Here is a 22528-nt window from a genome sequence, read left to right as displayed (position 1 = left end):
GTTCTATTCCTGGCTCTGGGATGGAAATATTTATTAGGGGCTAAAACAATGGTTACACACAGGCTAGCCACATAGTCAGTACAAAAGGCAATGTTGATGAGATCTGGTCTCCCCTATTAGAGATCTGGGTTCTGTTCTTAGCTCTAACAGTGATGACTGAGAGCAATTGTTCAGTTACCTTATCTGTAGAATGGAAACAATGATAATTGGTTTTGCATGCAGCATGGAACTATGAGGCTTTGCTCAGTAATAAGGGTTGGAAAGTTCATAGGAGTAACAGCCGCCAGTGGAAGAGAAGGCTTGAATTCACTGATCTATGTTTTCAATATGATACATATTGCATCTGAGCCTCTGCAGTGAAAATACTGTTGCCTGAAATCTCTCTGTGCCACCAGAGGATAAAACAGCTGATGAGCAGTACAAAACAGAAGGCAAAACTGGATGCTGGTGTCAGATTCTGGGGTGCAATCCAGACCAGCGAGGGGGTCTGTCACCACCTGCCTCACAAACTTGGGTGCCTCACAAAGCTTTGCTGTTGTAGCTCCCAACCTAGGCCACTCACAACCAGCCAAAACGCATGCAGGTCAGACCCTGAAGGTCTGTGTATAGCTGCAGCCTTGGTCCAGCATCTCTAACCTCAGCAGCCTGTCAGCAACACTCCAGTCAAGCAGCCTTGGTTACTATTGGTAGGGTGACCCCAACACACTCCCAATCCCGAGTTTTCCGCAAAACGTTTGTTCTGCACAGTCCAACCCTCTCCTGGACAGTTCAGATATTAAGATCTGTTGCCCCTGTCCTTACGCTAGTCAAGTTTGCTATTTTAACTAGAGTTACCAAACAGTTCAGTTTAAACACCACTGGATTGGTTTAGATTGAAAATAAAACAAGTTTATTTAAAAAAAATTGGATTTTAAGTGAAATCACATCTCAGAGAAAGTTAGAAATGGTTACAAGCAGATAAAAGTGAAAATGCATCTAAAAGTCTAAAATTTTATCGAGCAAGTTCTGGTTCAAGACGTTGTTTAAGATGACCTTTCTCACCCACAGTGTTCCAGCACTTTCCTTGGTCAGGATCTCTCCCAGAGACCCCAAGGTGCTGGTGCCTTTGTCTTCTTAAGTGAAAGAGAAAATTTGGGATTCTGCACTTTTTTATAGTCCAGTGAACCTTTGTGGGTTACCATTCAAAGTTAGGTTTATTCAAACAGTAAAGAAGGTGATATGGAGTCTGGTGGTGAAGGGGAGGCTCCATGCCTTTTCTTCCCCACCTGTGTTTGCTGAAATGCAAATTTGCTATGTCTCCTGCCATCTCCTCCCCCTGCTGTCTGAGGACCCTGTTTACTACTTATATGTAAACTGAGGTAAACACACATGCCTTTGTTTAGGATAGACCTGTTTAACAACTTTTGCATAGGCAGGATTATGTGGTTTTGGACATGTGCTAATAATATCATACTGGGGGATTTCATGATATTACATATAATATTGCTACATACATTTCACTATGATATTATTGATCAGTGAGTTATTTGTTTTCAAATGATACCTTACAAGCCATATTTTGCACAAAGATTATTACAATAGTCATGTAGGGTGTGAATACAGAGATGCTTTTAGTCATAGCTGGTTGGTAAAAAATGCTCCCCTATCAGATCTCAAGGAAGATAACCAAGTATAATCCTGGTCTTTAATATCCTCTACGGAAGGAGGGAGTATCAACTTTATGGGAAATTAGTGTTCAATTAAATATTCCCTGTTCCACAACAAATTGAAAGGGCCAAGTCTGCACTAGTCAGCCAGACCCTGTAACACACTATCGTCTTGGCCCCAAGACAATTTCTCTTGAAGAAGAAAGGACTTCTCAGATCTTAGACTGTGAACTGGTTACACAACATTCTCCTGTCCCAAGATGACTGTTATGGGGTTCCCAGGGTGCAACCTGAACTGTGGGATCGCTAAGCCCTCTCTCCCACATAAGAATGAACATACTGGGTGAGACTAAAGTGCAGGCGCCAACTTTTCAAAGTGCTGGGGTGCTCAACCCTTTCCTCCAAGGCCCCACACATGCCCTGCCTCTTCCTGCCCCTGCTCCACCCACATCTGCCTCTTCTCATCCAGTTCAGTGCCCTCCCCTGTGTATACTCTATCCTGGCTCCTCCCCCATTCCCCAACATGCTGCGAAACAGCTGTTTGCAGCAGGAAAGGGGAGGAGGCGCTGAGCTGCAGGGCCTGCTGGTGGGTGGGAGGTGCTGGGGTGGGGGTAAGGGGGAGCTGATGGGGGGCTGCTGGTTGGTGCTCAGCACCCACCATTTTTTCCCCTTGGGTGCTTCAGCCCCGGAGTACCCACACAGTCCACGCCTATGGATCAAAGGTCCATCTATCCCAGTATTCTGTCTTCTGACACTGGCCAATGCCAGCTGCTTCAAAGGGAATGAACAGAGCAGGTAATCATCAAGTAATCCATCCCCTGTCGTCTATTCCCAGTTACTGGTAAAACCGAGGCTAGGGACCCACCAACCTGAGGTATCCTTCACACTGTGATGCTGTTGGCAAGCTACAAACCTCTAGCAAGTACTGTACTTACATAAACATCCACAGGCCGGGGGACACTCAATTGAGTTACATGAATGCTTCTCCCAGCCACTCATGAATCAACAATAGAGAGGCCACAGCCAATTCCCCCCAGCTCCTCAGCCTTGTACTCCAGAACTGTGCCAACTTGCCTTAGTCAGAAGCCTGACCAGTGTAAGTTCATTACCCAGTCTGTCCCCCCTCGATATGCAGAGGACACACACTAGCCTTTGTAATTGAGCTGAGATTTCCCAAGCACTTCAACCAAAACACATGGTTTTGGATAAAATATAAAACAGACTTATTAACTACAGAAAGATAGATTTTTAAGTGATTATAAGTAGTAAGCGTAGTTTCCCCACTTGGTTAAGCATTCTCCATTGTCTCCGTGCTCTCTCTGAGAAGTCTCCATTGTATACAATTCTTGGGCTAGTGGATTCTCAGCATGTCTGGCTACTCCACTGTTGTACCTGAAAGGCTGGTTGTGGGTGTTCCCAACCTCACAACCTATTTCAGTTGCGCACACATAGCAAAACTTTGTTAACTCCACATACAACAATAGCACATACAATCCAATAGGATATTGATGTTCAAAGATCAAGACTTTCAAAATGATACCTCACAAGGCATACTTTATACAAAACAAATCATAATTAAATGACAGAAGTGAATATGGGGGTTCCAGGGTGCTGATTTGAAGTACAGAGTGCCACAATGACCTTTGCTGCACTTGTCAAATGACTCCTAACTTGCACATAATCACAGACTTGTCTGTTGATATCTCAGAGACAGAGACTTGCTGTGATTGTACAGACCGATGCCTGAGAGGTTAACTGAAGAGAATGAGCGTGCTGAAAATCCCTCACAGTTGGTGTGGTTTGAGATTCTCTCCCAAGTATATACAGAATAATGGGATTTTCAGAAGCACTTAGTATGGGCTGGATGAATGAACTATAAGGTAGACAGAAAGCTGGCTAGATCGTCGGGCTCAACGCATAGTGATCGATGGCTCCATGTCTAGCTGGCAGCCGGTATCAAGTAGAGTGCCCAAAGGGTCGGTCCTGGGGCCGGTTTTGTTCAATATCTTCATTAATTATCTGAAGGATGGCATGGATTGCACCCTCAGCAAGTTTGCAGATGACACTAAACTGGGAGGAGAGGTAGATATGCTGGAGGGTAAGGATAGGATACAGACGGACCTAGACAAATTAGAGGATTGGGCCAAAAGAAATCTGATGAGGTTCAACAAGGACAAGTGCAGAGTCCTGCACTTAGGACAGAAGAATCCCATGCACCGCTACAGACTAGGGACTGAATGGCTAGGCAGCAGTTCTGCAGAAAAGGACCTAGGGGTTACAGTGGATGAGAAGCTGGATATGAGTTAACAGTGTGCCCTCACTGCCAAGAAGGCCAATGGCATTTTGGGATATACAAGCAGGGGCACTGTCCGCAGATTGAGGGACGTGATAGTTCCCCTCTATTCAACATTGGTGAAGCCTCATCTGAAGTACTGTGTCCAGTTTTGGGCCCCACACTACAAGAAGGATGTGGAAAAATTGGAAAGAGTCCAGCGGAGGGCAACAAAAATGATTAGGGGACTGGAACACATGATTTATGAGGAGAGGCTAAGGGAACTGGGATTGTTTATTCTGCAGAAGAGAAGAATGAGGGGGGATTTGATAGCGGCTTTCAACTACCTGAAAGGGGGTTCCAAAGAGGATGGATCTAGACTGTTCTCAGTGGTAGCAGATGACAGAATGAGGCATTACTCTCAAGTTGCAGTGGGGGAGGTTTAGGTTGGATATTAGGAAAAACTTTTTCACTAGGAGGGTGGTGAAGCACTGGAATGCGTTACCTAGGGAGGTGGTGGAATCTCCTTCCTTTGAGGTTTTTAAGGTCAGGCTTGACAAAGCCCTGGCTGGGATGATTTAGTTGGGGATTGGTCCTGTTTTGAGCAGGGGGTTGGACTAGATGACCTCCTGCGGTCCCTTCCAACCCTGAGATTCTATGATTTATATGCCAAATGCAAAAGTGAGGTCCAAAACAACTTCCATCTCCTAGAGCACACAACAGTTGGATGCATGCTACATGTGCTGCAAAAGCACTTGCGTCAACCTAGTCCTGATGCTCACAGTCTAGGTCTCAGATTCCACTGCCAACACCAGCCTCTACCGTGGCCTGACATCCCATCTGAAGCCACATTCGACCTCGTTACGGAAACCACCTCCCTTCCAAGCCTGGAGGAAGTGCTCATGCCTCAGGGGAGTCGCCTCAGAGTGGACTGAGGGTGTCTCTTCATGGCAGTGCTTTAATGTGGCTATGTAGTCGCTCCCCAGCGCTGTAAAAAACCCACGCCCAGGAGGAGAGTAGCTCCTGCTGGTGCACTGTCTACGCTGCCACTTTACAGCGCTGAAACTTGCATTGCTCAGAGGGGTGTTTTTTCAGAGCTATAATACGCCAGCGTAAACAAGGCCTGATGCCGAACTGCCCAGAGTCGCAGCAGGGCCCTCAGCGACGCGTGTGTGAACGGCATCGGACCGGCGTGAGGCTGGTGAACACCCTGGGGTGGGGGGCGTCTCTGTGCCGGGCTGGGGGACACCCGGGGGGGGGGGTCTCTGTAGGCCCTAGGTACCCCCACCTGCACGCCCTATCCCAGCCAGGCGCCCAGCGCTCACACAGACCCAGCTGTTTCCCACCTAAAGGAAAGCCAGGCCCCTTCCCCGCAGACTGGCCAGGGAGCAGGGCAGCCCCAGGGGAACACCAGTGAGCTCTAGCTCACAAAGCTTCTGCTCCAATAAATTGGCTAGTCCCTGAGGCGCCACGAGTCCTCCTGTTCTTTCTGCACATACAGACTAACAGGGCTGCTGCTCTGAAACCAGTGCAAGCCAGGGCACGTGCTGCGGGCCGCCGGCTCCCCACCCCCTGCTGTAACCCAGCGCTCTCCCACCCCGGCCTTCTCCAGGCGGCGGAACCAGCGGCGCTGCTGCACCAATCACGCTCCGCAAGGGAGGAGTAATGAAACTGGCCGAAAAAAAGGCCCGGCGGCGCTGATTCGTACAGCCAATGGGTGTGCGCGTTATATGAGAGGCCGGCTCTGCGGCCAATAGATGTTAGCGAGCTGTGTGTGCGGGATAGAAGCACCCAATAACTGAGAGCGTTCGATGAGGGGCAGGCGCCGTATCCAATGGGTGCGTCAGTGACCGCGTGGGCGGATTTTTAGAAGCCAATGAGTTTGCACGTCGCGTGACGGTCAAGCTCCGCAGCCAGTGAATGAGCTAGTGGGCGGTGCATGCGGGGTGGCTAGCCGGTGCGGGCCGCCATTGTGGTCAGTTCGATCGGTATCGGGAGCGGAGAGCGGAGCCCAGCGAGCCCGGAGCAGGGAGCAGCCCCCCCCACGGCCGGCCCCAGTCACCATCACACCGCGGGAGGCGGCGCAACAGCCAGTCACCACCACCGTCCGCACCGAACAGCCGCCGCCATGAGCAGCGAGGCCGAGACCCAACCGCCCGCCGCCCCTCTCCCCGCGGCGGCCCCCACCGCCCCCGCCGAGTCCAAACCCAACGGCGGCACCGGCAACGGTGGCAGCGGCCTGGCCTCGGCGGCGCCCCCCGCCGGCGGGGACAAGAAGGTCATCGGTGAGGGGGGGTGATGTGGAGGGGCTAAAGGGGAGGGGTCTGTGGGCGTCATCTCTCCTCCCCCACAGGAAGGCGCGAGACCCCTTCCTGGTGCGCGCGCAGTGGCCGTTAGGCCCCGCGCGCCGCCTGAGTCGTTGGGCCCCGCGTGCGGCGGTGGATGGGGCGGGGCTGGCGCGGAGAGACTCAAAATGTCCGCCACGCGTGGCCTTTGTGTGAGACCCACTTAGCCACGTGCCCTCCCGGGACCCCAGCGCGCAACGCTCCGTGAGGCCTGGCCGTCCTGGAGTGCGCTGGCCGAAGGGTCCGGCCGGTGGGGAGGGGGCCGAGCCCGTCTCACTGGCTCAGCTGCCCGGAGATGGGGGCGATGCGTCATGTGACATGTTCGGTTTTTTCTTTCAGCAACGAAGGTTTTGGGAACAGTAAAATGGTTCAACGTAAGAAACGGCTACGGTTTCATCAACAGGTGAGGAAGGAGGTGCCATGTGCTCGCTGACCAGGCGTTCAGGGGCGGGATGGTGTCCTGAGAGCTGGGTGGGGACCGTGGGAACACTTTAGACAGAGTCACTGTATCTGTCACTCTGTTCGCTGACCAGGCCTCATCTGACACATCTACTGGCTTTCAGATGAGTCTTTACGAAGCTTTTCAAGTGGCTTAGTGCTGAGATGACTAGCCTGGGGAATGGACTGAGACTGGGTTGGTGGGTTTGGTGGCTGCTGCAGAACTTCCCCAGGGAGACGTTTTGACTATTCAAGTACATTGTAGTCATGGCTTTTTTTCTTCCCAACACTACTCACATTAGGTTTATTCTTTCACATTTTTCTGTCTTTAGTTTTCCACCAAACCAGGTAAGAAATCCAATCATAGTAATTCCCTGTGTCCCTGCCTGCTTTCCCTCAGGACAGCAGGACTAGAGCAGTGGGCTGTCATCACAGCGTCCTCCTTTGGTATGTGGCAAGACGCTTGTCTGCAAGTGTTGTTTTGGCTGATGTTCTGGATATTTCCAAACAAACATTGGACCCAAGTGTAGTTACAGTTTCAATAACATTTTTGGGAGCTGTAGGGAATAATGTGTGTGGATCAGGTGTGACCTGATCACTCTGTCTCATGGGGCTTTTCACAGAAGTGGTAAGTTGTTAATGCAGGTATCCCCTCTGTATTCCACTTTTGTTCTCTTGCAGAGTTTTCAGTAAAGTGGTTTTAACAGGGATATTTAGTCAGTGTTGGAGGTAGTTGATTTTCATATGTAGTGATTTGTGTCTTTGATCCTTTGAGATGAGGTTTAAATGTAAAACAGGTTCATGCCCTGTGTTAATACTTTTTTGATTCTAAGCTGTGTTTAAATGTACAAAAGTGATAAACCTTAGTAACTGTTTTGCATTAGGTATTGATACTTGCATTGGTATTTTTGAAAGTCATTTGACTATAAGCATAGTAATTTATACTGAACCTAGTTTCATTTTTAATTACACCACTCTCAGAAATGTCACTTCTAGAACAAAAACGGAGCGTATCAATGCTAACTGAACTACAAAGAGTACACTTAGTAAAATGGTCTGGTCAATAGTTTTATTTTTTAAACTCGTTCAGTTTGCCCTTCTATGCAAAGTTAGATAATTTTTAAATGATCTGTTTTAAACCTGTTGCAGGGAACTTCTAAGATGTCTAACAAATTAGAATTTTTTTCTCCATTTGACAACACTTTGTGTAAATTCCATTTTCACTGTTTGCTCTGTGTTGTCAGTTAGAAAGGGAGACTAACTGAGAAGTCTCCTGTAAAAATACCTCATTAGATTAAAAATGAGCATAAGGAGTTTTCTGAATGAATTTTAAAAAGACCAGCTATATTTTCTAAAGTGTTCGCTATCAGAAAATGAGCTACTTCCAGTTTTTTAAAATATACTAATTTAAAGTATTCCTTGTATCTTGGATTATTTTAATAAGAGCTATGTTTGTTAATACTTGAGATGGAATCTCTAGCCGTGACTCAGTAGAGGTGCTTAAATGCTGGTTGCATTTTAATAAGATGCCAAGTTCCTTTACAGCTCAATTCTGGAAGCCTTCTGCGTGTAGGACTCTCATTGAAGTCAGTGGGTGTTTTGCAAACAGAGCTTGCAAAGAGCCCTTAGAGCAGTAATATGGAGGCAAAGAGAATAACTATGTTGTTAATCCATGTATTGCTTTGAAAGGTGTACAGTAGAACCTGCGTTATCTGAGAGTCTCAGAATACCTGCCCTCCCCAATAGGGTAATGTGAAATAACACAATGAGCAATTATAATAGACAACAGTTAGTTTTATTGTATAAATAAGATGTTTATTTACTCCTCTTAGTGAACTAGAGCACACACTTCTGCACCATACCACTTTTTGACATCCTAACAGGTTATTGTCTCATTTTTCCTCCCAACACTCCCAATTGTTTTTGCTCTAATTTTTCTTAATAGGATATGTAGGAACTAGTGTTGACAAAGCAAACTACTTTGAATTCCTTATTTATCCAGGAGGGCGCAGGTGTAGGCTCTGATGTGTTCATTCATAAAATTGGCTGGATCATGTAAAAGGTCTAGTAGATTATGTTTAATTGGTTTTGCACATGTATCATTTAAATGTCTGGGCATTCCTATAGTTCAAGTGTAAAACACTTCTTATGTACAGCCTTTTAATTCTGTGGCTGAATCTTAAACACCAGACCAAGGAATAGCTGTTTAAATTGTAAGTGCTAGGAACTCTTGACCGTTGCAAGTTCAAAACAGTGGGTTATACATTCTACTTGTAGGGAAAGTATTTACAACTACATTCATTAAAGAAAATTTCACTTAAAAAGAAAATGTAAGTTAATCAAGGAAATTACAGCACATAATATTCTGAACATTCAGATGCCTTTTAACTAACTAATATGAATTGGGCAGCTTCTTCGTCCCTGGAGCTGCTAGTTTAATGAGAAACCCCGCATGATCACATGTTACCAAGACAGGAAGGTTAAAGTTGCAAAAACTAGGAACTTCATGACATTTCCACAACTCTTAGAACAAGACTGTTCTTTCTGGGATCTCTCGTTTACTGTAAGAAAAACATTTCATAAACAGAGCACTTCAGCTATTGCTTGTATTTAATTGCAGATTTTGTTTTTGTAACTCTGATCATCCGGTTTTGATGCAAATATATGTTAGCTTAATGACAGTATGGCTGTCTATTTTATATTTAGTGTTTTACTCTGCAGTGTCATCTTGGGTTCTAAGGATCTTATCAAATGTTTCTCTGTTATAACAGCAATTAGGTCTTCAATGACAGAGGTTGCCCCATTGCCTCAAATGGGGTTGCACATGTATCTGATGATGTATTTGGAACTCCATAGAATTTACTTTGAATACCCACAGGGAATAGACCTCTTAAGTAAGAAAGTGCCACTTCTAAACAGTATCTGGATTGTGTAGTGCAAAGAGGAGATGTACACCATAATTAATGGTCTAGAGAACGCAAACAGAGTACTCAGACTTTTAACAAAAACACAAGGCGACTTCAGATTATACCAAAAGAGAAGTTTAAAATTGTAAAATTTGTTTACACAATGCATAATTGTGGGGCCAAAAGAAATCTGATGAGGTTCAATAAGGATAAGTGCAGGGTCCTGCACTTAGGACGGAAGAATCCAATGCACCGCTACAGACTAGGGGCCGAATGGCTAGGCAGCAGTTCTGCGGAAAAGGACCTAGGGGTGACAGTGGATGAGAAGCTGGATATGGGTCAGCAGTGTGCCCTTGTTGCCAAGAAGGCCAATGGCATTTTGGGATGTATAAGTAGGGGCATAGCGATCAGATCGAGGGACGTGATCGTTCCCCTCTATTTGACATTGGTGAGGCCTCATCTGGAGTACTGTGTCCAGTTTTGGGCCCCACACTACAAGAAGGATGTGGATAAATTGGAGAGAGTCCAGCGAAGGGCAACAAAAATGATTAGGGGTCTAGAACACATGACTTATGAGGAGAGGCTGAGGGAGCTGGGATTGTTTAGCCTGGAGAAGAGAAGAATGAGGGAGGATTTGATAGCTGCTTTCAACTACCTGAAAGGGGGTTCTAAAGGGGATGGCTCTAGACTGTTCTCAATGGTAGCAGATGACAGAACGAGGAGTAATGGTCTCAAGTTGCAGTGGGGGAGGTTTAGATTGGATATTAGGAAAAACTTTTTCACTATGAGGGTGGTGAAACACTGGAATGCGTTACCTAGGGAGGTGGTAGAATCTCCTTCCTTAGAGGTTTTTAAGGTCAGGCTTGACAAAGCCCTGGCTGGGATGATTTAACTGGGAATTGGTCCTGCTTCGAGCAGGGGGTTGGACTAGATGACCTTCTGGGGTCCCTTCCAACTCTGATATTCTATGATAATTAACTTGGTCTCATTGCCAGATAATACCACTTGAGGTAGTTATTTTAGGAGTTAAAGTATTAATGTTTATATGGATAATTAGCAGATTTAGAATTACATTAGGATTTGCAAAAAACTTTTATAAGGATATAAATCTTATACTTCAGGGTGAGCAAACTTCAAAGCAGTGGGTTAGGAAGAAATTTTCCCCAAGGGGAGATTATATTAACTGTCAGCTACTGAATTTCTTGTGGCTTCTTGTGAAGCATTTGGAACTAGCCACTGACAGGATATTGGATTAGATGGTCTGAGGAATGGCAATCCAGAGAAGTGTACTGCACTTTGAACTTTAGGAATCTGTTTTAAATTCTTTGTAGTGATTTTTGACCCTGATCTTGTATACACTTATGCACATGCCTGAGGATTGTGATCCTGTTTGACCCTAAGGCAGTTAACTTTCAGTTCACTGCGATCTTCCTTTAAGGTGACTGGGGGAATTCTAGATCATCTCAAGCCAAATAGGCAGCTGTTGCATATTTCAAAGCCAACTGTGGGTGTTAATCTTGCCAGAAGTAGGCACAAATGACTTTGGCTGGTGAATATGAGAATTCAGCACTATGATCCTGGGGCAGTGCTTTGAGAAGGCTGTCATCTCAGCAATTGGGAAGAGATGAGGTTCTGGGATTTCTAGAAGGATCTTGTCCTGGGACCCTGCTTGAAGGTTTCATATCTTCTGGCCAATAGGTATCTTATTAACTTGAAGCATCACTAACTGTTGGTAAGGTGAAAGTGCTTGTGCTCCTGGAGGCTGTGGTGTGTTGTGACTTTTTCTCTGCCTACTGAAACAGTAAAGAGGCTTACAGTGCAGTGCTCTTCCTAGATGTTCTCAGTTTCAGTTTTCCTGCTCCATTAACCCCTGAAGCTCACAACACTCCCAAGGAATAGCATCATGAACTGTCATATTTGTCCACAGAGTGTGTTTTTCTCACAGTTGCTATATAATAAAAATGGTTCTACACCCATACGTAGCATCAGTATAATATTGGAGATCAGTGTGATGTAAATTATGACCACAAGTGGTCACTAAAGTTAAGTTTATTAGATGCTCTAAAAATACTAAGTATTTCATATCACAGTGCCTAAGGTGGTCACAGCTGAGAATGCCCAACTCAGGACAGACTGCTGAGAAACAGGGCAGACACATCTCAAACTAGTGGTCAGTCTGTCTTTAGAGTTCACCAAGCCAGTGACAAGATGTGCTCCTGTATCAGAACAGTGGTTAACAAGACAAAAACAAGTCCACTTAGGCATTCCAGCACTTGGCTCACCACCCATACAATTGGACTCTGAGAGGTTACTGAAAACCAGATTCATCTCATATAAAGTTCTTCCAATCCCAAGGGACCAGGTCAGTATATTACCCAAAAGTCACTCTTAGAGTCAACCCTTTAGTAACTAACAGCTAAAGATTTAATAATACACATATAAAAAAGTTATAAATGGCTAAGGAAACAGATGCATTACAGTTGATTTCAGAGATTGCAGGTCAGGGTCATAGGCGCAGACTCCATGGGTGCTCCAGGGCTGGAGCACCTATGAGAAAAAATTAGTGGGTGCTGAGCATGCACTGGCCACCAGCTCCCTCTCTTCCCCCTCAGTGCCAACTGCCCATTGCAATTAGCTGTTCAGTGGCATGTGGGAGGGAGGGGGAGAAGAGGGGATGTGGCATGCTCATGGAGGGATGGAACTGGATGGGAAGAGATGAGGTGGGGGCAGGAAGGGTGGGGCTTGAGGTTCGGGTGGAGTTAGGGTCTGGGGCAGAGCAGGGGTTGAGCACCCTTGGGACTGGAGGAAGCTGGTGCCTATGATAGCAGTGATGTAGATCTGCCATCTTGTAAAAGGTATGGATTCACCCAAACAGATTGGGGATCATTCAGTTCCCTGTTTTAAGCTTCCTTGTTAGAAATCCATTCCAGATATGCAAAGCAGGAGATGAAGAGACAGCAGTGATGTTACGGCTTGCAATTTATAGCCTAACCCCCGTGCATGGAAAGTTAATGGCCTGATATGGAGTCCAGGGTCACATGAGCATGAAAAGTTAATGGTAAAAGATGCCGTCTTAGGTCACGTGTCCTTACGTGGTTTGCTGAATTGCAGGGGGCAGCCGTTGGTAAAGAAAACTTACTGCGTGGGATGAGTTTTTTTCAATGGGCCCCTCCTGAGAGTTGAGTGTTCTTAATGAACTATCAACACATAACTGGCTACCCTTGATGTAAATTTATTGGGTGGGGCGAGGTGTAACTCAGGAACACAACATGTTTGATAGAAATGCATAGCCAGTATTCATAACTTCAGCCACAAAGATGCATATAAACAGAATTATTGTACTTAATAAATCATATTTTTTCTATTGATACCTTACATGGCATACTCTATTAGACAATGCAGTTGCACAGTAATGGTGATACATTAGTGATTGTAACAGTGGTGATACATTAGTGTACACTTGGTTATCATTCCTTACATCACATTTCAGTTTTAGATGAAATCACATGAGTTGTATTAAGACTACTCCCTCCTTGCAGTGACTGTGTCTCTTGACTGCAGAACAGACATTGAAGTGGCTTTATTTGCTGCTGTATTGCAGTACATGTTCAGATCTTACTTGTGCACTTTCATTACAGCTTCTGAAGTGACTCCTTTCTACTGAATATTGCTTTGGGGTTTTTGCAGATGTATTGACATACTGAGCTATCCCTCCCCCTGTAGTTTGAGCATTGGCCTGTTAAACCTAGGGTTGTGGGCTCAATCCTTGAGGGGGCCATTTAGGGATCTGGGGAAAAAATTGGGGATTGGTCCTGCTTTGAGCAGGGGGTTGGACTAGATGACCTCCTGAGGTCCCATTCAACCCTGATATTCTGTGATTCGATGACTTGGTTGTCCAGATCAGATCTTTTAGTGTCTTCCCATATTTCTGATTTCTTTAGGTTCCTTTGAATAGTGTTTGAAATGCCTCCCCACTGCAAATTTAACATACTACTTTATCTGAAGGGCAGCACACTCATGTCTAGGGAGGAGCTTTGACTAGTGCTATCATTCACTGTCCATAAAGACTCATGAAATAAAGGGGGAGTGGGGTGGCAAATGCAAAACTAAATAAAGTTGAATAGGTAGTGTGCCTTTTCTACATTGATGCTACCTTGTCTATCCGTTTGCCACCATACAAATGGCTTATGCTGTCTTCTGTGCAACCCCTGTGTACTGAATGTTTTCCCTGATCTGATCGACAAGGCCATTAGCCTCTACATTCAGGTTTTCCTGAAAGACCCACCATTGATGTAACCTGTGAGAGAACTAGCTGGCAATGAAAATCGTGAGTAATTGGGAATAGCAGATAAATTCTATTTTAGTTAAATAACAGTAACTCTGTATTAAGATGACATGGCCAGTCATCAGCTTAATCATGCTCCTCTTTTTCTGAGGATTGTGAGCTTGCTGGGAAAAGCACTGTGATCTTTGTTGGAAAGTATCTAGACACTGGGGCACTACCAGAAATGATTGATTTTAACCATTACCATGCTAAAATTCCCTCCAGTTCTCCTCGCCATATCTCCTTTGGACCTGAGTGGGAGTGGGGAGAGAAATGCTATCTGTTAGGAAACTAGTGAACTGCAGGGGGGTTGGAAAGGAAGTGGAGGGAAAAACCAACTGAGTTATGCATTATGGAGGGGTAGGAGGGAGATAAACTTTGTGTGAAGTGATTGAAAGAGCATGAGGTAGAGGGCAGTGTGAACACACAAGAGTAAAGGGAAGGAATGATTTTGTTGAGAGATCTCTAAGGCCTAGTGTGCCTACTTTTTAACTAAAGCACCTTGTATGCTTGAACTCTTTGAAATTGACTTATCAGATATTTTTAAAGCACTCTTTTACTTAGTATGTCTTCAAAATGTTTTCTTTTTTCAAAAATATTTGCCACTTTATGCTTCCTGTGTGTAAAGGGATATCAATTTATCTACTTCTCCCTGCTTAACCTGATGAGTTAGTGCTGGCAAACACTTAAACTCCCAACAACCTCATGTTTCTTGCCAACTTTTTAGTTACAGAAAATTGAAGTGGGGTAGGGTGTTCAAAATATGGCACTTGGGTTGATATCCTTTTAATTTGAACACTAGAATGCAGTTAAGGGGTAGGGACATCACATACAGTGACTCCTCGCTTAACATAGTTATGTTCCTGAAAAATGCTACTTTAAGCGAATCCAGTTTCTCCAGAAGAATTAATGTAAATAGGGGGTGTTAGGTTCCAGGGAAATTTTTTTCGCCGGACAAAAGACATTATATATACACAGGGACAGTATAAGTTTTAAACAAACAATTTAATACTGTACACAACAATGACAATTGTGAAACTTGGTTAAGGTGGTGGAGTCAGAGGGTGGAGTATTTCCAAGGGAATGCCTTGTTGCTAACTGATGAACTAGCCCTTAGCTAAGACCTCAAGGGTTAACACATTGTTAATGTAGCCTCACACTCTACAAGGCAGTAGGAATGAAGGGAGGAGACACAACAGACACATGGCAGTGTCTGCAAATGTTCCCTGTGGAGACTGAATGTTATGATGAACCCACGCTATCCCACTGGAGTGCACCACTCCCTGCACTTTCCAAAATGCTGGGGCTTACGTCTGTGTGAGAGAGAGAGACGTGCGCACACACCCTGTGTGAAGGAGAGACTCGCATTGCCCCTTTAAGTACGCTGACCCCACGCCTTTTTAAGTAGATCAGCAAGTTGAGACAGCAGCTGCTGCCAGCAAGCTCCCTCTGTCCTGAGCCCTGTTGTGTGCCCCTCTGCCCTGTGGAGACAGGGTACAGGAATGGGGGAAGGTGGGACACCCTGACATCAGCTCTGCCCCCCCACCCTCCCAAGCAGGAGGCTCCTGGGAATAGCTCCAAGGCAGAGGGCAGGAGCAGCACACGGCAGTGAGGGGATGGACACCTGAATTGCCTGGCAATTCATAGCCTGCTGCGGGGCTGCCGGCCCACCCTGGTTCCAAGCCTACACCAGCTATCTCCAACGGGCTGGTCTTCCTGCAAGCAGTAGACAAAACTGGCGGCTGCCAAACAACGTTATAAGGGAGCATTGTGCAACTTTAAACAAGCATGTTCTCTAATAGATCAGTGACATAACAATGTTAACCCAGACAATGTTAAGTGAGGAGTTACTGTACTGATAGCCAATGTGGTCTTTGGCAGTACCTCAGGTTAGCATTTGGCCCCATGCCAAACATTAGTGAGTCTAGAAAATGTGTTGGTTTTGTTCACCACACCCTTCTGAATCTGAATTTTTTTTTTGTATTGCAGGAATGACACCAAGGAAGATGTGTTTGTACACCAGGTGAGTTACTTTTCTGCAGGTGGTAGTGCAGATACCTCTTTTTAGAACTAAAGCTTATTATGCTGACTTGGTGAACTGTACGAGTTGAAGCTTAACTGAAGGGAGGGGGAGCATATTAGATGCTGTGTTCACTGAAGAAATCTTAGTTCTCCAAGGTCATCTGCCTTAACACCATGGATTTTCATTCTGTGGGTACAAGTAGTACATCCGTATAGTTAAGGTTGCCAAACAGTCTCCATTGTAATCCTATATTTTTCATGCCTGGACAGTTTTATATTTACATATTTTATACTTAACTTGAAAACCTCATTATGTGCAAGTGTACGCTTCTTCCTTTAATCTGTTAAGATATTTTTGAAGAATTTTCAAAAGGATAAAGGAGAACTAGCAAAAAAAAAAAATTAAAAATCCAAATAAATGTTTGACTGTCCTTCATGAAGCTATTAAAAGTAGTCATGGGGGGAGAAGTAAAATTCTGTCATCAGTTAGAAACTGTAAGAATAAATGGAAAATTCACAGCATTTAAGTTGTGGAACTTGCTGGTGCAAGGTATTCATGAAAGCTTAGTAGGATTTGAAAACTGCTTACACGAATGAGTGCCTGCACTTATATTTGACTAAAATCTTTGAGATAAGAACTTTAATCCCTTAAAGCATAAAGCAATTCACACCTGTTTAAATATTAACTAACAACCCAAAGGGCAGGCTCTTCCATAATGAACAAGCATGGGAGTTTTACACCTTCCTCTGAATATGATGCTGGGCAATCAGTAGAACCTGTTTAAAAAGAAAAAATGGACAGGTGGTCTGATGCATTATGGTAATTCCCATGTTCTACACACCCAAGAGGACAGAACTGTGAGGATTCAGCTGTACTGTTTTATATTTCCTGACTTAAATGTATAAGTTATTTAAAATTCAAATTGTATTGAAGGACCCATGGCAATCTGAAAATCATACTTCTAGCTAAAAATCTTGAATTTAGGAAAGTTATAACACTTATAAGTACTACAGCTGAAAAGTTAGCAGTATTTCAGTTAACCTTGTGCAACTTACAAAACTTATTTACTATTTTCTGTGGCCAGTTAGCCAGGAATAAACTAACTGCAATGATAAAGGGAGCAGAATACCCTTCCTGTTTTTTAAGTAATTTCAGAAAGTGTATTGTGATATTTCTATTTTTTTTGGTTAACTAGTAAGTTTTGGTCAGTTTCTGAGTGTCCTGAAATCTTCCAAAAAGTGTGTAACAGGATATATGACTGATCATCAAGAACATAGTAAAGCTTGACTGTATGCAAAGTGCTAGAAAATGAGCGAAGTAAATGGAAAATAAACTGAAACTAAATTTCAGTCTCTATAATTACTTCTAAGATTGTGAAGTGAGAGATACTGATGAAACACTATATGAGAGCTAGTTATTAGGGTTTGTTTTGTTTTTTTAAATGTAATTTGATGGTGTTCTTTTAATATAGGCAGTGAGTACATGGTAACTAGCAATCAGTTTAGATCCAATTTGAAATAAATATAAAATCAGTGACTTTATAAGGTAAGAAGAAAAGGAGTACTAGTGGCACCTTAGACTAACCAATTTATTTGAGCATAAGCTTTCGTGAGCTACAACTCATTCATTGGATGCTGTAGCTCATGAAAGCTTATGCTCAAATAAATTGGTTAGTCTCTAAGGTGCCACTAGTACTCCTTCTCTTTTTGCGAATACAGACTAACACTGCTGCTACTCTGAAACCTGTCTTTATAAAGTAAATCTCTAATTTGATAGGTGTTTGAGGAAGATATAAGCTCTCTCCCATCCTGTTACAAATTTGGGTTCTTTTCAGGCATCAGTTGTGCAGAGAAACTAGGGGAGCAGGCTCTCCTGGTGTCGTCTCAACACAACAGTAGATCAGTAGACTGAAAATTTGCAAATGTATTGTTACAGTGGATTTCATTCCCTGTGGGGCATGAAAATGCTGGGATGCTGTCAGCACTATTTCACTTTTGTGAAGTTCTCATGCTTGTGCTCTACTACTGAGCTCAAAAAGTGTTTGGTAAACAAAATGTGGTTTTGTGAGGGATTAGTGTGTACTGAGCATTTACAGGATTTATTAAAAATCTCTTCTGACTCCAGAAAACGTGGGGATTTTCAGTAGTTGCACAGTCTGTTAGAAGCTGTAGGCTTGTTTCTGTAGTGTTGCAAGGTTAGACAGCCTAATCTTTATTTTAAAATATACTCAGAAATACAGGATTGAACACTTTTTCTGATCAGGGTGTAAACTAAGCTTTTTAAGCAGCCTTGCAATGTTGTGGCTACAACTGATTTAAGAGGGAAGCAGTGCCTCAACTTCAGGCTGTCTTCAAGTTTGAACTGAAATGAGATCAGGCAATTGTTTTCCTCAACTGTAATTGTACCATTGCATGTAGTACTTAGTGTGGTTTTACATTAGCTTATGCTCTTTAATTTTAGACCTCAATAGACTATATAGTAGAATAAACACTGCTGTGGAAACTTCAGTGTCTCTTGCAAATTCTCAGCTGTAACAAAGGTTTTAGAATTTATAATCCAATAACAGCTATTTTCAAACTGATGGGCACTTAAATAGCTACACAGATACCCAAATAAGTGGCCTGACTTTAAAAGAGGTGAGTTCTCACAATTACAGACATGCAATGCCCCTCTACCATGTACATTGGTCAAACTGGACAGTCTCTACGTAAAAGAATAAATGGACACAAATCAGATGTCAAGAACTATAACATTCATAAACCAGTCGGAGAACACTTCAATCTCTCTGGTCACGCAATTACAGACATGAAAGTTGCGATATTAGAACAGGAAAACTTCAAATCCAGACTCCAGCGAGAGACTGCTGAATTGGAATTCATTTGCAAATTGGATACAATTAACTTAGGCTTGAATAGAGACTGGGAGTGGCTAAGTCATTATGCAAGGTAACCTATTTTCCCTTGTTTTCCTAACACCCCCCCCTCCGATGTTTTTGTTAAACCCTGGATTTGTGCTGGAAATGGCCCACCTTGATTATCATACACATTGTAAGGAGAGTGATCGCTTTAGATAAGCTATTACCAGCAGGAGAGTGGGGTGGGGGGAGAGAAAACCTTTTGTAGTGATAAACACCCATTTTTTCATGATTTGTGTGTGTAAAAACAAACATCTTCTGTATTTTCCACAGTATGCATCCGATGAAGTGAGCTGTAGCTCACGAAAGCTTATGCTCAAATAAATTGGTTAGTCTCTAAGGTGCCACAAGTAATCCTTCTCACAGTTTCAGTGACTTCAGTGGGAGTTAAATGCGCTCAGTGCTTGGAAAAAAGGCCACTGATCTGGAAGTGTAAATTTGGGGCTGTATTTGGCCATATGCTTTTTTTAAAGTAGTCTTAGTTTTGTGGGAAATAATACAGTGTGATGGAATCCTGAATACACAAATTCCAGGGGCAAAGCGAACCGTTTTTTCTTTTGTATAGATCAGCATTGATTATTGAGAATCTTTTAAAATATTCCTGACAGTGATTTGGTTTTATCAGTTTGATTGCTTTATCTCATTTTTTTTAATTCTTCAAGGCATGGCAGTTAAGTGGAGCAAAGCTTGCTGACAAGCATGCTCCTTGTTTTGACAGTACTGGACATGAGCAGGCTATTTGTTGTACTAATCCTGCATGCCCTGTTATATTGTCAGACTTATGGGAACCCTCATAGGCTAGTATCAGTGGCTTTTGACACTTATCTGGTAGGTCTGCCTCCAATTAATTTAAATATTTGTAGCATTATTTTAAGATATATTAGAATGTTGCCACTGTAGTTGAATTTACATGTTACTGTAGGCAGTTTTGGGCAAGCACTTTTTGTTAGACATTTTCCCCTGTGAAATCTAGCATATTTCTGTTGAAACTAAAAGTTAGTTTATATGCTGATATTGCTGAATTTCTAGTTCAAGGAAGCACATTCTACCAAGGAAAACAGAATGTTCAAGTACATCCAAAATCTAGGAAATCTCTTCATATATCTTTACAATCTCTGCATACTGTGCGTCTAAAGCTAATTCTGGAATATTGTGTTACTAGACTGCCATAAAGAAGAATAACCCCAGGAAGTACCTTCGCAGTGTAGGTGATGGAGAGACTGTGGAGTTTGATGTGGTGGAAGGTGAAAAGGTGAGCATATTCTCTAATATTAAAACTCACAGAAAAATTGATTTGCCATTTGGGCTGGTGTTTGGTGGCTTCTTCTTAGTAGGTGGCTTATGAGACAAGTTCAAGGAGGTTAAATTTTTTTCTCGCTTTCCAATATGTATGCTCAGTTAATCGTGATTTACTTACGAGTCAGTTATGGCATGAGAATGTAACTTTTTTTCCTCTTCTGATCATTACTTAACACTATCACGCTGTTTTTAGGGTGCAGAGGCAGCTAATGTTACAGGTCCTGGTGGAGTTCCAGTACAAGGCAGTAAATACGCAGCAGACCGTAACCATTACAGACGGTATCCACGACGTAGGGGTCCTCCACGCAATTACCAGCAAAATTACCAGAACAGTGAGAGTGGGGAAAAGAACGAGGGATCAGATAGCATACCAGAAGGGCAAGCCCAACAGCGCCGTCCCTACCGCAGGCGGCGGTACCCACCTTACTATATGCGTAGACCCTATGGGCGTCGACCACAATATTCCAACCCTCCTGTGCAGGGAGAGATAGTGGAGGTAATTTTTGTATAACTTTTGATACTGTACTATCTTGCTTATAATGGAAGGGGTTGGGGCTTTTCAGCTACCTATATGTAGGATGTTGGGTTTGTTTCCTTTGACTGTGTAAGGTTTAGCAATACAAATGAGCTAAAGAGCAGAAATCTTGTTTGCCAGCAGACTGTCAATTCAAAAATGCTATAATTTAAGTATGAAATGTGAATCAGTTATTTTTTCAGATAGTTTTTTAATTATTTAAAGGTAACCGCCTAAACTAGACTCCACACATAATGCATCAGTTTGTGCCCCAGGACCTCTTTGGCGCTTACCAGATACTTTGCTCTTACCCAACAAAGATTCAGTGTGCCAAACTGTCACTATGGCTAATAGTGACTTCTAACTAGTTGGTTTAAGTCATTTAGTTCAGGGGTTCTCAACCTTTTGTTCCTGAGGGGGCCCCTGCCCAACCTGCTATAAAAACTCCACAGCCCGCCTGTGCCACAACAGCTGATTTTCTGCATACAAAAGCCAGGGCCGGCATTAGCGGGTAGCAAGTAGGGCAATTGCCTGGGCTCCCCACAAAGCTTAAGTTGCTTGGGCTTTGGCTTCAGCCCTGCATGGCAAGGCTCAGGACCCCAGGCTTCAGCCCTATGCAGTGGGGCTTCGGCTTTCTGCCTTGGGCCCCAGCAAATCTAATGCCTGGCCGTGCTTGGAGGACTCCCTGGAAACCTGCTTGTGTTCTCTTCAAACCCCCGCCGCCCCCCGGGCCCGTGACCCTTGCTTGAGAACCATTGATTTCGTTCGCTCTTGTAGCTGGCTAAGTTGTCTTGATGTACATTATTTCAGGGTGCTGACAACCAGGGTGCAGGAGAACAAGGCAGACAGGTCAGACAGAATATGTATCGGGGTTACAGACCACGATTTCGCAGGTATGCTGCAGATCCACTTGTTATGTTATGAAATTTTGTTTATGTGCTAGAACACAGTGGTCAGAAGGTGCATCCTTAAAGCCTAGCTTGATTTTCAGGGGTCCTCCTCGTCAAAGACAGCCTAGGGAGGAAGGAAACGAAGAAGATAAAGAGAACCAAGGGGATGAGACCCAAGGTCAGCAGCCACCTCAACGTCGGTACCGTCGTAACTTCAACTACCGACGCAGACGCCCAGAGAACCCTAAACCACAAGATGGCAAAGAGACGAAGGCAGCCGAACCACCAGCTGAGAACACGTCCGCTCCCGAGGCTGAGCAGGGCGGGGCTGAGTAAATGCCGGCTTACCATCTCTACCATCATCCGGGTGGGTATTCTCATTCTTGTTTAAGATATTCTACTATAATAGAGTTCCTTCAGAAGCTTTTTTTACTTCTAACCTACTTCAGGTTTTAACTGTTACAGCAGTTGTTTTCACTCTTGTACTTGTGATCCCTTTCACATAGCAAGCCTCTGAGTGCAAACCCCTAATAAATTAAAAACACTTTTTAATATATTTAATACCATTATAAATGCTGGAGGTAAAGCAGGGTTTTGGGTGGAGGCTGACTGTTAGCGACACCCCAGGTATAACCTTGTCAACCCCCTGAGGGGTCCTGACCCCCAGTTTGAGAACTCCTGTGTTATAATATGCATTTCTTGCCATTTGGATTTGGTGTGAATGCACATGTTGGGTAAAATGTCTTGTAACAGATTGCAGGTTCAAGTTCTTTCAACAGGACAGCTATAAACTAGGGGACTTAGCTGCAGGAGGTTTCTGATTTTAGATGGGATCTTAGCCATGTCCTGTACAAGGCTAGGCTTGGATGTGTTCAGTGCTTTAGCCTGGTGGCAGATATTTAGCTCTCATGTATGTTGCAAATAAGAATCATGTAAGTGCAGGAGTGGTTGTAATTG

At 43.9% G+C, this 22528-nt stretch overlaps 1 protein-coding gene across 2 annotated transcripts; it reads left to right on the top strand.

Moving 5' to 3' along the window:
• Positions 1-5875: 5875 nt before the first annotated feature.
• YBX1 (Y-box binding protein 1) lies at positions 5876-21938 on the top strand. Of its 2 annotated transcripts, none has more exons than XM_073317012.1 (7): positions 5876-6203; positions 6603-6666; positions 15921-15954; positions 20031-20120; positions 20361-20663; positions 21492-21574; positions 21661-21938. In XM_073317012.1, the coding sequence occupies exons 1-7, from the start codon at positions 6047-6049 to the stop codon at positions 21905-21907; spliced, it is 978 nt and encodes a 325-aa protein (XP_073173113.1). In that variant the 5' UTR covers positions 5876-6046; the 3' UTR covers positions 21908-21938. The 2 variants fall into 2 exon arrangements, with proteins under 2 accessions (XP_073173113.1, XP_073173114.1); XM_073317013.1 differs by having other exon boundaries at positions 5879-6203; positions 21673-21938.
• The last annotated feature ends 590 nt before the right edge of the window (positions 21939-22528 follow it).

Source organism: Lepidochelys kempii, chromosome 18 (assembly GCF_965140265.1).
Source record: "Lepidochelys kempii isolate rLepKem1 chromosome 18, rLepKem1.hap2, whole genome shotgun sequence".
Classification (NCBI taxonomy): Eukaryota; Metazoa; Chordata; order Testudines; family Cheloniidae; genus Lepidochelys; species Lepidochelys kempii.
Note: the sequence above shows the minus strand (reverse complement) of the source record. Positions and strands in the feature narration are given on the sequence as shown.